The sequence below is a fragment of the Numenius arquata genome, chromosome 19, assembly GCF_964106895.1.
Source record: "Numenius arquata chromosome 19, bNumArq3.hap1.1, whole genome shotgun sequence".
Classification (NCBI taxonomy): domain Eukaryota; kingdom Metazoa; phylum Chordata; class Aves; order Charadriiformes; family Scolopacidae; genus Numenius; species Numenius arquata.
The window spans coordinates 9,815,935-9,828,665 of NC_133594.1; the positions used below are offsets into that span (position 1 = coordinate 9,815,935).

Consider the following 12,731-nt stretch of genomic DNA (forward strand, 5'->3'; position numbering starts at 1 on the left):
GGTAACCAGTAAAGGAAGTGCTTAGCTGGCTGTCATAAACTAACAGCTTTAAAGCTGGAGTAAATATTTATTTTGCATTTTTTATTTATGTGCAATGGAGAATAGGATCCTCTTCCCGTCGGTGAGTGAAGGGAGGGGAGAGGGCTGATGGAATAACCCTGCCCATCCCCAGCGGTGTCTGGGTCAGCACAATTTCTCTGATACCCAGAGGAGACTCCTCCAAAATAGCAGGAAAGGCTGATGGCCAGCAGATATTGGTGTGCTCAGAAAAAGCCGAGCGGGGCTGAGCCTGAGCATCCCTCAGGCACCATTGACCACCCATCATTTGCAATGGTCCCCATCTCTCGGAAACAACACAGGATGGCTCAACCGAAGGTGGGCAACTCACTCCACAACCGCCGAGCCCTCCTCGTCCGACTGCGTCATCTCGTCTTCCGACTGGTCGCTGAGCAGGTCGCAGGGCAGCAGGGACGAGGTGTCGGCCAGCTCGAGGACGGGCGCGATGCTGGGCCGGCGGTTGCCTGAGCCGTTCTCCGCCGGCAGCGTCAGCTTGCTGCTGTTAGCAGGGCGGCACTCTGTGTTTTGCAGGTCCATGGCTACTGTACCTGGACACGGCGGGGAAGGAAGGACAGCAAACACGCTATAAGGAGGTGAAAAGAGCTGCGTCGGCAAAGCAGCATGGAAAAGCATCGTGCCCAGGCGAGGTGGAGCACGCGGGACTGCATCGTGCCTGTTAAGTACACCCCATATGAAGCTAATCCGGTCATGGGCATGGGGAGTGCTGGCACAGCACCCACCAGTGACCTCCTCCTGGGCGCTGCTGGTGGAGCATCTCCCTGGGAACACAGCCCGGGCTGCTCCCACGCTGGGTGCAGGCTGCTGGCCCCGGGCAGCATCACCCCACCCGTCCCCCAGCCACCTCCTGCCGAGGTTCTCATCTGAGTCTTGGCCAAACAGTGATTTTTAGATGGTCAGGAACCTGAGGAGCTTCCCACCAAGCAAAGCCCAGGTGCTGGGCTCACTGGGCACCGCTGCCCTGCTTGGACTCAGGCGATTTCTCTCCCTCTTGTTACTCTCTGCCAAAGGTCTCGCTGCGAACGAGCTGCGTAACGAGAACACTGACAAATGCTGTTCAGCAAAGTGCTTTGTGGCTTGCTGAGGATAATCTATGCAAATTGCTGCTCATGAGTGCAAATGCATAAATTATTTCCCTGAAATATAATCTGCTCATGTAGCGCAGCCTCTCCAGGCAGCCCCAAAACTCGCTTTCCCCAGACACAAGCTGGAAGTAATGACTCAGGGTATTTTTTTATTTGCTAAAATGCCACCACTGGCTGCAGAGCCAACTGTGCTCTTTGTTGGGCTGTGAATCATAAACGTGATTCAGGATGTGGCCAACAGCATTTATCCCTCTAGCCAGGGCTTGGGGGATTTATGCAAATACTGTTAATGATAATGGACATCACGAGCTTTAATAATATTTGATCTTGCTGAGAGCACCCAGGGTGCAAGGAGCAGTGTGTGTTTAACTGGTGAGGCGACTGGGACTGGGAACGGAAAGGGATTTTCAGTGGTTCCCAGCAATACTGATGGGGGCATGGCAGGGAGTTTGCAAAATAAGACAAAACCTGGGGAAGGAGATGAAACCAAACCTGGGGAAGGAGCTGGGACAGCCTGTTCAGGACCCTATCCCTGCTCTCCTGGGGAGCCCCGCTGCCCTCCCACCCCGCTGAGACCCCCAACTCACCCATGCTGGCGATGATGCTGTGCACAGGCAGGCGGGATGGGCCATCATAGGTGCCTCTCCCCACAAAGCCCTTCTTCTTCTGCTTCTCCTCCTGCTTGAAGATGAAGGCGGAGTTCTCCTCCTTGGTGATGTTGATGTAGAAGCAGGTGTCGGACGCTGCCATGATGTGCCGCGGGCCGGGGTTCAGCAGGATGCTCTTGTTCTCCTCCCTCCTGATGCCGATTAGGCAGACACCATACCTGTGCCGAGAGCACAACATGAGCATTCACAGCTGGAGACAGCCCCTTTGGAGCTTTGTCCCTGCATGAAGGACCTCACAGCACCCTCCAGTCCCAGCCCCAAGCCCTCAGGGACACAGATTGGCAGATACGTCCTACCCACCCCTGCCCATTGCCCCCCTGCCCTCACTTCTTGTGTGCATGGAAGGCAGCGTAGGTGAAGCTCTTCCCCTCGTACTCCATGAAGAACTTGCTGTCGCCCATCCGAATGTGGTAGACCTCGTTGCCCGAGCAGCGCCCGTACATCCTCTGCCACTGCTCTGGGGACTCCTGGCCCTCCCTGCAACGACAGCAGCAGCATGCTGGGGTGGGACCTCCCTACCCATGGTGCCGGGAGATGACCCTTCCACTGTGCTGGGACAGGACCCCCCCCACACCAGTGCCAGCACAGATCCTGGCAGGCCAGCCAGCCCCCAGGGCAGAGCCACACAGCAGGAGGGCTAATAAGCACCGAAGCTGCCATTTAGACCAACGGGAGTGAGGTTATGGAGACACGTTCCCATGAGCTGTCAGTGTTCACCAGCTGAGGACGAGCTTGTTTTCATTTCTGATTTTAAGTGTCTTTTTATTTAACAAGAGCTCCCGGGGAGCGCAGAGGCAGAGTTCAGAGCCCGTGTTGGCAAATAGCTCTGAGCATGGGGCAGGAGTCACCTGGGAAGGATGTTTCATAACTCTTTTGATGTCACATTACCCCAAATTCAGACATTTCTGACTGGCCAAGGGGTGCAGGACCCACACTACTGCTCCAAGGTGGAGTTCCTTCCAACCATTCTTTATATAAACCTGCCAAACGCCCTGCAGGGTCTGGGTTTGCACATGTTGTGAATGAACCTTCCCTCTAGCGGAACCATGACATATAAAGAAGACATTTATATCCCAAGTCTCTGGAAACGTGGTGTTGGACAGCCCATGTGCACTGATGTTTCCCCCTTACAATACTGGCTTTTGCTCCCCACCTGGCTGGGGGGTCCCGGTGTGCTCCCCTAGAGCACACCCCTAGTGCTCACCCTCCTCCCCTGGGCCCAGAGCCCCCACCACCAGCTCTGATGTCCCTCCACGCTCAGGCTGGGGTGGTGGAGGTGAGGGCAGGGGCAGGCAGGGACAGGACTCACTGGCCGCGGGAGGTGTGCACCAGCAGCGTGATGAGGGTGGAGGTGGCAGGGCAGACGCAGTTCAGCGCCAGCATGGCGTATTTGCACTCCTCTTCGCAGACGACGTGGTCTGAAAGGCAGAGGGGACCGTCAAGGCAGGGAGGGGGATGCCCAGGGATATGGTAATTTTGGGATGGTGGTGGGGACTATGGACTTCCTCCTCCTGCCAGTCCAGGAGGGCTTTCATCTAATCAACAGCCCATGGGGAAGACCATAAATGGGATTAATGCAAGCAGGAAGACAGGGATGCTGGCTGGAAACCAGACAGGCAGACGCCAGTCCACCAAGGCCACCGTGGGGATGCACACCCAGTCACACGTGGGACTGGTGGCCCCACAGGCAGCCCACCCTCGAGCAGCCCAGAGCCAACTCTACCCCAGCCCCAGGCGCGATGCTGCAGGCTTTAGTGTGCATTGTGATAAAGGAGCTGATGGCCCTAAAATATCTTCCAGCTGAGGAGTCTCAGCACCAGGTCATGGACTCCTCCAAGATGGAAACACGGCTGGAAACATCCATGATGGCAGGTAAGGCAGTCCAGACCAGCAAAGCGAGCAGTGTTGCCCACTGCCACGCAGCCCCTCCGACTCACCGGCAAACTTCACATGGAACTTGTTTTCAGGCTTTAGGATCTGAACGTAGAGAGGGCAGTTTGGAGCAAAATCTTTCACAGCCCAGGCTCTCAGGATGGTCTGGTGGTCCTAGCCAAGGAGAAGAGCAAGAGGTACTTGTCTGACAGCTTATTTTCCCCTATGTTTCTACACCCAGGAAAAACTGCAAAGCACCCGGCCACCATGGAGACGTATGGCAAGGGCTCCTCCAACACCCACTGCTAATGGGGGATAACCCCTCTCCCTGCTCCCCAAAACCCAGCACCGATGGGAAACTGGGGCAGCAGAGGGAGGGTGAGACCACAGGGGCTCAACTGGTGACGTGCTGCTGCGTGTCCCCGTGCAGTCCCCACACCACCTCTGTGTTTCTCTGCAGTCACTGCCTGCCCACGGGGACCCTTGCAGAGGCAAGATGCAGAGATCAACCTGGTCCCTTCCAGCCTGAGAAATGAATAATCTCCGACCGTGCCATCCCCCAGCCCTGGCTTACTGCCGCGGTGCGGTCCACCTCATTTCGGCTGCTGAGAATGAAGCAGGCTTCTCCATTGTCCATCCTGCAAACAGAAAGCATGAACCCCATGAATTGCATGGGCCAGCAAAGCCAGGCATCTGCCCGTACCAGCCGGAGCACTGCCAACCCCTTCTGAGACCCCAACGAAGGCACGCAGGGATGCCCATCATCACGCATCTGGGCTGCCATTACTGGGGACCCTCCCCTGCGGCTCCGAGGCCAATGGGCAGCTCGGCAGGACCAGCCTCGCCGTGGAGGTGCAGCATGTCCCTCTGCTCACTTGGCTCTCATGAGGTCCTGGTCCTTCAGCGCAGAGCCCTGGAGGTAGATCACTCGCTGGGACCACAGAGGGATCTGCAGGACCCGCCGCACCTGGATATCCATCTCTGTCGGGCAAAGTATCACCACGTAGTAATCCTGAAAGAGAGAGGTTTGTGAGGGTGGGCAGGCTGGCCATCCTGCACACCCCTGGCTGCAGCAAGCTGAGGAACTGGGCTTTGCTGCCTGTCCCCATGTGTGACACCTCCTGCCCCTGCTCTAGGGCTCTGCAAGGGTCTTGGAAAACACATCAGCATCTTCCCCACTCCGTTACGCGAAACAAAGCCAACAGCAAAGTGGAGCCAGAAACAAACAGGATTTTAAAGCTTGAATGTGTGGAATCAAGGCTGGGCGATGGTAACAAAGTGTATGTGAGTGTGGGAATGAAACGCAAATCTGAAACACGTCTGTGATGTTCTCATCCTGGGGAGATGGAAAGGCACAGTCATTTGCTTGAAGATCACTCATTACGTGGGGATACTCCAGTTAGAGCTGGGTAAATCCACTGAGGTTTAGCAATTACATGTTCTGTTCTGTCTGAGATTCTTCATTCAGTAAAGACATCATTACATTTAGAAAACTCCCTCCGGTCCCTCTCCATGTCCTTACACAGTGCTGTCACAGGCTTGGCCAGAAAACGGGGCAGAGAGAGCCCCACCACTGAGATGGGAAAGTGAGGTGGCCCCAGGGTATCACTTGTCACCTCTCTTTGGCCGGTGCTGGGCTGGATGGCTTTTACCTTATTCTTTGCTACAGCCACCATAGCCGGGCAGAGCACTCACCACCAGCAGTGACCCAGCCATGTCCAGCAAGGCTGTGAGCCCAGCAAGGGCCAGCATTGACCAAGAACATGCCTGGTCCTCACCTGCAGGCGTGGGTGGGCGTAAAACTCATTGAGGAAGTCCATGAGGAGATCAATCTTGAGGGAGCTGACACACAGGACGACGTGTTTCTCCGTCTGGGCACGGTGACGGCTGTAATTGCCTCCCGACTTCTGCCGCTCCATCCACAGGTAGACGAGCTCCTCGAACTGCAAACAAGGCAGAGAGCTGACGTCCCCATCGGCAGGGCTGCCCGGCTGCAGGCTCTGCATCCCTCTCCATCCTCAGCCACGTGGGTCTAACCTGGAGCGGCAGCACGACCAGGGCGACGCAAATCATTATCACGACGAGGAGCTGGGAAGGCCAGATCTTTGGTGTCACGTCTCCGTAGCCCACGGTGGAAAAGGTGACGATGCAGAAATAGAAGGACTTGAAGAGGGAGAGCTTCTCGCCTGCTCTTTCTAAATGCTGGATGCCACAGGTCCTGAAGGGAGAAAGTACATATCACAGTGAGCGCTTCCCTGCCCACGAGACGGTCAGTGCCCGTAGCTCCTGCTGAAGTCAGTGGGGAACCCTAGAAGGTTACTTACACCCGTGTCCATGGAGGAAATTTGTCTGTAACACGCTGTCAGCATCAGCAACGGATTTATGTCACCAGTATTATACAGCCGATGGTGCTTACAGATGAAGTAGTGAATCTGATGTGGTTGCTCACCAAAGCAGCATGCAGAAGTCTAGGTCCCAGGTGATGGGTCATGATAAGACCATGCCATGGACGGCATGTCAAACATCACCTGGGGGCTGCCCTTGCATTGCAAAAAAACAAAATGTGGAAGCAAGCAGCTGTCCCAGTAAGGCTCTGGGGGGATTCAGCCCATGGGAAGAGGGGATGCAGGAGGTAGATCCCAGCACTGACTCCTGGCCCTGTGCCTTTGCTCTTGCAAAGCCGTGCCGCAGAGCCGCCTCGCTCCCCGCAGTCAGGCAGGCAGCGTAACTCCACATACCTGCAGTTTCAAAGTCATCTTGCTGAACACAAGCGTCACCTAAGTCATCCTGGACCCCAATTCTAGCCCTGCCGCATCCACCAACAAACACGTCCGCAGCCCCAGCAGGCAGGAGGTGCCACGGGCAGGGCACGCTGATGAGCTCCGAAATTGCATTAGTCATTCACATCAGAGGATGGTCTTTATTGCCAAAGACTCATGAGCCTAAAAGCTTCATTTCCTGTCGTTCAGTAACTTAATGATATTATATGCTTCAAATCAGACCAAGGGAGCCAGAGGAAGATTCAAGAAGCCTAATTTAAAGCTAAGCACCCAGCGATGAGGACCGACTCCTTTACAGAGAGATGCCCTTGTTGTTGGCAATGCGTGGGGTAAAGGGCCCAGTTAATTAGCAGGAGCCCCGGTGGCCTATTACACAAACGAGCTCAGCAGCCACAGTAACTTGGTGGGGAGGAAGAGCGCGGCCAGAGCCAGCGGGTGCAATGGGTCCTGGTGAATGAGCTGTCACACACGTCGGAGCCCGTGTCCCTGCGGGAAGCTGCTGTCCCTGCCCTTGACCCTGCAGCACTCACAGCCCTGCTCTGAGACTCGCGTCCGCATCACCCGTCACGAGAACGCCCTCATCCTCACACACGGCCATTAAAATGTTTCTGTTAAATCATATAATTAGGGAGGATAATTAGTTTCTAAAATAGGAATTGATCTTCCCAGTGTTCGGCGCGCTGGGGAATGAAACAAGGTAGGGAAGAGCCCGGTGCCGAGGGCTGGTGGTGCAGGGGGTCCTCCCAACGCGCCAGCAGATGTGGCCATGCCCAAGCCAAAGCCCATGGACACACACGGAAACCTGGGGCACACTCCTTGCCACGGCTCCCCCAGTTCCAAAACTCAGCCCGAGGAACTGGAACTTGTCCCGTTAGCGAAGGAAAGATGCCAGAGACTTGGGAGTTCAATCCAATCAGCAGCCCTGAATAGTTACACTTTCCTCAGTGTACAAAGACCTCCCAGGCTGAAAAATCAGGCTAGAAGACACTGCCTAAAGACAGAATCTCCTCTGGCTTCCCAAATCACCACGTTATGTCCTGGCAATGCCATCCCACCACAGCTGGGAAGGTCCCACCCCACCTTCCTCTCCTGGAAGCGCCTTGAGAGCCTGGCTCTGCCAGTCACCCCTGGGACGTGCAGAGCTGGTTTCCCTGGATGAAGATGGTTTTGTGAAACAAAGAGCAACACTCACCCCGTGAAAACGAGACACAGGAGGGTGCAGATCAGAATGAGCACCTGGTTAAACATCGCAGACTGGGTCCTTTGTATGGCTCGGTGCAGGTCGTTCTGGGAAGAGAGGAGAGGGCTCTCACCAGCTCAGAGAGGCTGAGGGTAAAGCACCCCTCCAAGTACCAACTGCTGTCTTGCTGCTCCAGCAATGCCCCCCCAGATGAAGGTCAGGCCAGAATTTGGCTCTTGAAAAGGGATGTGCATTTCTGTGAGCAGGTCTGGGCTCTGCTGCCAGGAGAGACAGCTTGAGTGGGCACGTGGGAATGGCTGGAAGAGCTCATCCTGCTGTAATCCCATATCCCAGGGACAGCCGGATGCCATCCCTGTCAATGCACAGCCAACAGAGTCATCGTGGCTCAGACACCAAAGGTCTCCTGCTCAGGTACACAGCCCAGCACCACCAGCTGGCAAAGCCTCACCTCCCACCATCCCTGGCACCCACTGAGCACCCAAATCCCACCCGAGAAACGGCAGCAGGCGAGGGCCCCCCTCCCAGTCAGGCCACCCCTGGCATCCCCAGGGCAGAGGGACCCAGGGCGAAAGGGGTGGGATGCCCCCGGTCACTCACAATCATGTTCTCCAGGGCGTACTTGGCAAGCCAGCAGTTCAGAAACACGGGGATGAACAAATTCCGCAAAGGAGGCCAGAATATCTACAAAAGCAAGAGTTACTCGCAGAAAAATCCATGCTCTTTATCAAGAAATTCGAGCCCTGTTGGGAAGGATCCATCTCCAAACCAAGCGCTGGCCTCTGCAGAGGCTGCCACCAAAAGTGGCCCCGCTCCCTCGGCTGCAGCGGAGCAGCTGAAAACAGATGATGTTTTTTGGGATAACTCTCCAGAGAAAGTCATTATGTTGAAAAATATTGAAGAAGAAAATTTTCTGCCAGCTTTAAAAACTACTTGGCCAGATACCCATTTTTCTTTGATTTCACCACCAAAACTACAGTACTAATTAAACTTAAGTTGCTTTAAAATGTCACCAGGAAACACTCACCGTGATAATAAATGGCACCGTGTTGATCATCTCAAGGATGAATGAAATGCGAAAAATCTGTTCCCAGATGTTACCCTGAGGAATTAAAAACAAATAAAAATTAAATAAGCTTTAAAATCTGCCAAAGGACAATTAAAAGCTCCTACTCTGCCACAGACCCCGCTAAGTGGGGGAAGTAAGACCAGAGCAGCCAGGAAGATGCTCCGGTTTGCCTGCAGTGCTGCTGACAGGCACGCTGGAGTGGATACAGCCTTCCCAACCTGGTCAGTCCCTCCCACAGCCACGATGTCCCTCTGTCCGTCACCGCTGCTGCCCAAAGCCGGGGGACATCAAGGCTTTGTGCAAGGATGGAGAATGAGAGTGACAGATACAGGTGGCTGGCACTCAAACCAGGCGGGTGACACGGGGTCTGAGTCTTTTCTGCCAACTGGCCCAGGGACCCCGAGAAGATGCCATTTGTTAAGGTCACTTTTCTTGGCCATTTTAAGGGGCTTTGATGCAAAGGAGCCAGCCCGTGCCTCTCCCTGCCTGGCTTGGAGCAGTGCCGGCTACCTCCGGAGGCAGCAGACCTCGGCACAAGCAGGGGTCACGCTGCCGAGCTCAGCTTCAGGTCCTCAGCCTTAGGAAACTCAGCGTGTGTCAATCTGCCCCTAAAAAAAGCAGCAACCCTTTGTAAAACAGCTCTGAATTTAAAGGAAGGTGGAAAAAGAAGAGATCTCCCAGCTCTGCTCTGCCAAACGCTTATCCAGCAGCCCGAGGCGGAATGAGAAAGGAAAACAGCCACAGCCAGCTGAGACCTCGCCGAGACAAACATCCTCTCAGGATGCTTCAGGCTTCAGACAGCTCAAAGACAGAGAAATGAATTCACGCCGGGGGGGGGGGTCGGACCCAGACTGCGCATCACTGTCCACCGCCCGCCCCGGGGCACTTACCTTGTAGCTGAGATAGATGAGCAGCATGGTCTCCAGAAAGCTGATTAAAGCTATGCTGACCTGCGGAGACAGACGGGCAAAGGCTGCCGAGGGCTCGTTCGATGCACCGTGGGTCGCTCTAAGCTCCACCAAGCCCTCCCTGCCCTGCGCCATGAGGAGCCCATGGGTATCGCAGACACAAGCCTGTTTCTTTGCTTTCCCTGCGCCCGTTTGGGTTAGACATAAGAGCATCTGCCACAGATGTACAGGCAGCCCTTGACGGGCTCTCAACCCTCGTACAAGCCATTCCCCAAGCAGCTGCCCAGCCTGAAAATAACCCGTTACTGGTACAGCTGCATCCAGGCTGGGGAGGAGCTGAGCCAGCCTCATGATTTTATCTTCCTACAGCTTCTCCTCTCCTATCGGGCCCTGAGATTTTCACCCAGGGCCATGTTGTTGCTCCCAGCAGAAGCCCCAGCTCATTTTCTGCTCTCCCAAGGGTACCCCTGGCCCCCGGCTGCTGTGGGCAGAGGATGCACCGAGACCTGCTGGCGGCGGAGCTCAAACCCCAGCTCCGGCTGGGCTCCTGCTCGACCGTGCCCGAGCTCTGGGCACTCACCTGCACAGCCCACAGCGGCATTTTCCTATCCACCCAGAAGATGTGTGACCTGCAAAGAAAATTCAAAGCGGATCTGAACTGTAGCCCAACTAGCAGCGCCTTTACCCCGCACCGAACCCATCACTGATGCAGGATCCAGCACAGGACTGGTGCTGGTGTTCCTTCCTGCCCGGTTTGTTCCAGAAGCCCCTACACTGGGAATAAGGGTGCATTCCCAAGGGTGCATCCGCGGCAGGCACTTGTCAATTGATTTGATCCTGGGATGCTGCTCCGCATCCCTTGAGCAGCCCCGTCACCAAGACACGGAGAACCAGCCAGCTCCAGCGCTGCATTCCCGCATCCCCAGCGCTGGAGCAACTCTCGACTCACCAGTTTATCTTCGTGGACTGGTTGAACGTCGTGTAATTCTGCTTTTCGCATTCCCAGCTAGGAGAAGAGAAAGACAAAGCAGGGGAAAGCAGTCAGCGGGGTGGGGGGAAAGGAAAAGGGGTGCTGGCATTGACTCACGGGCTGCCCTCGCCAGGGATGGGCCCCAGACAACACTCTCACAGCTCCAAACACACACTGGTCCACCCTGAGGAAAGGGGATGCCCTGAACTGCAGCAGGGCTAAACCTGGCCAGGATACGCTTAATTCCAGTCACGCTTAATTGTTACAGATTTGAAACCGCTTTTGGACAACACAGATGTACTTGGTAGTCTGCAACCTTTACAAAAAGAAAATCAAATTGCTAATTCTCCTAGCTCTTGAAAAAAAAAACACAACCCACACTGTATGTGAGCTAAACAACGCAAGGACATATTAAAAATAGGCTTATACTGAAACCCAGAGCAAAGCTGATGTATGTAATCATCTGTCACCTGGGGGATCTAAATGGCAAAACACATTCCTTCTCAAATGCTTAAATGGGATTTAGCATAAGTGTCTTCCAGGGCATCAGGATTCAGAAGATACTTGCATGGTGATGCCCTGTAATCATGAGCATCACAGGTGATGCCCTGCCTGTGTCTGAAGGCCACGCTGAGCCCCGACCGTTAGAGCCAGAAAGATTTTGGAAACGAATGTGACGCTGAATTTTTCCACCACCTTCCCCTCTATGCCACGCAGGGCCAGTGGATGCCCAGTGCCTATCCACAGGGTTTCAGCAGGGAGCAAAGCCCACCGGACCAGCAAGCTTGGCATCTTCACACCCGCCGTGAGTGGCTGCCACCACCTCTGCGCTCCCACGGCACGGGGTGGTGTGGGGAGCCCGGCGGCAGCGGCACTCACCAGCCTATGCCCTCCTCCGGGTTGTCCAGCAGGACACGGACGATGTACAGGAGGCAGGTGAGCAGCTTCAGCGAGAAGTTGAAGAGCCGGATCCTTAGGCCTGCGGCAGAGGGGAGCACGGCGTGGGGCAGACAGCACACCCCGGGTACCCCAGGCAGCCCATGCCCCCCAGGGACCCCGTGCACCCTGGGCACCCCATGCAACCCATGCACCCCATATGCCCTGGACACCCTGCACACCCTAAGCATCCCACGTGCCCCGGACACCCTCTGCACCCCACAACACAGCATCTTCATTTTCCCCCAAGCTTTGCAGGGACCCTTTCACCGCGGGACCCCACTGAGCCCCAGGGGAGCTGCAGGAGCCCCAGGACAGCACACAAACTTTGCTCACGCTTTGCCTGGGGCTCTACGTGTCCTACCCAGCGATAAATATATAGGAGGCTAATACAGAAATAAATAACCATGAGTCAGCTCCTTGCTGGCCCCAATAGACGTGAGAGGCAAACAAGGGAGCTGCTGGAGTGTGTCCCCCTCATTATCAGGCATCCATTAGAAAGCATCAGACAGACAGGGCCAGGGCCCTGCTCCACTCGCCACGCTGCAAACTGCTTGTGGGAGGAGGGACGGCAAGGAATAAAAGCTGCTGCTTTATCCGCTCTCCCTCCCCAGCCAGTTCATCGGATTATTACTCAAATTACAAGTGAGAAATTCATCACATTTTCATTAAAAACTTCCCCGTAGGCACCCTGTTGTGCTGCGCTCCAACTTTTTAACAAGATGACAGGATGCAGGGAGGAAAAGAAAATGTGAATTTATAAATTAACGAGCAGACTCCCTCCAGACAGCTAATGACATTTCAGAGAAAGAAAATAAAAACACCATTAGTCAAGTGGAGGCTAATCCGGATGGCTGAAGCAGGAGCGGGTAACTCACAGCCGGTCTCGGCTGTCCCCACAGCCACTGACCTCCTGTGGGCACAGGGAGCATCGCTGGCTCCGTGGCAGGGACATCTGCTCCCTGATCCCTCCAGGTAGCTCCTGACACCCACCCTGCTCCCTGCCAATTTGTCCCAGCTGGTTGCCCTGCTGTGTTTGTCCCCAGCGAGCAGTGGTGGCTGGCAGCACCCCCTCCTCCCCGTGCAACTGCATCCCCCCAAACCAAGTTGGCCAACACCCAACAGAAAGGCCAACGGGCAGCAGCAGCCCTGGGCTGGGCAGCCAGGGCT

General features: G+C 55.3%; 1 protein-coding gene across 3 annotated transcripts in view; it reads right to left on the reverse strand.

Moving 5' to 3' along the window:
- Positions 1 to 12,731, reverse strand: part of KCNT1 (potassium sodium-activated channel subfamily T member 1) — an 87,460-nt gene that overhangs the window by 13,033 nt on the left and 61,696 nt on the right. For 2 of the 3 annotated variants that reach the window (XM_074161069.1, XM_074161068.1), the window contains exons 3-17: positions 11,505 to 11,604; positions 10,236 to 10,284; positions 9,638 to 9,697; positions 8,706 to 8,780; positions 8,279 to 8,362; positions 7,673 to 7,767; positions 5,738 to 5,918; positions 5,479 to 5,643; positions 4,576 to 4,712; positions 4,275 to 4,338; positions 3,766 to 3,874; positions 3,138 to 3,246; positions 2,156 to 2,305; positions 1,748 to 1,986; positions 389 to 605 (exon numbers count right to left, since the gene is read on the reverse strand). In XM_074161069.1, coding sequence (XP_074017170.1) covers positions 389 to 605; positions 1,748 to 1,986; positions 2,156 to 2,305; positions 3,138 to 3,246; positions 3,766 to 3,874; positions 4,275 to 4,338; positions 4,576 to 4,712; positions 5,479 to 5,643; positions 5,738 to 5,918; positions 7,673 to 7,767; positions 8,279 to 8,362; positions 8,706 to 8,780; positions 9,638 to 9,697; positions 10,236 to 10,284; positions 11,505 to 11,604 — 1,834 coding nt within the window. Of the gene's footprint in view, positions 1 to 388; positions 606 to 1,747; positions 1,987 to 2,155; positions 2,306 to 3,137; positions 3,247 to 3,765; positions 3,875 to 4,274; positions 4,339 to 4,575; positions 4,713 to 5,478; positions 5,644 to 5,737; positions 5,919 to 7,672; positions 7,768 to 8,278; positions 8,363 to 8,705; positions 8,781 to 9,637; positions 9,698 to 10,235; positions 10,285 to 10,604; positions 10,662 to 11,504; positions 11,605 to 12,731 lie in introns of all 3 variants that reach the window. The other variant, XM_074161067.1, reaches the window with a different exon arrangement.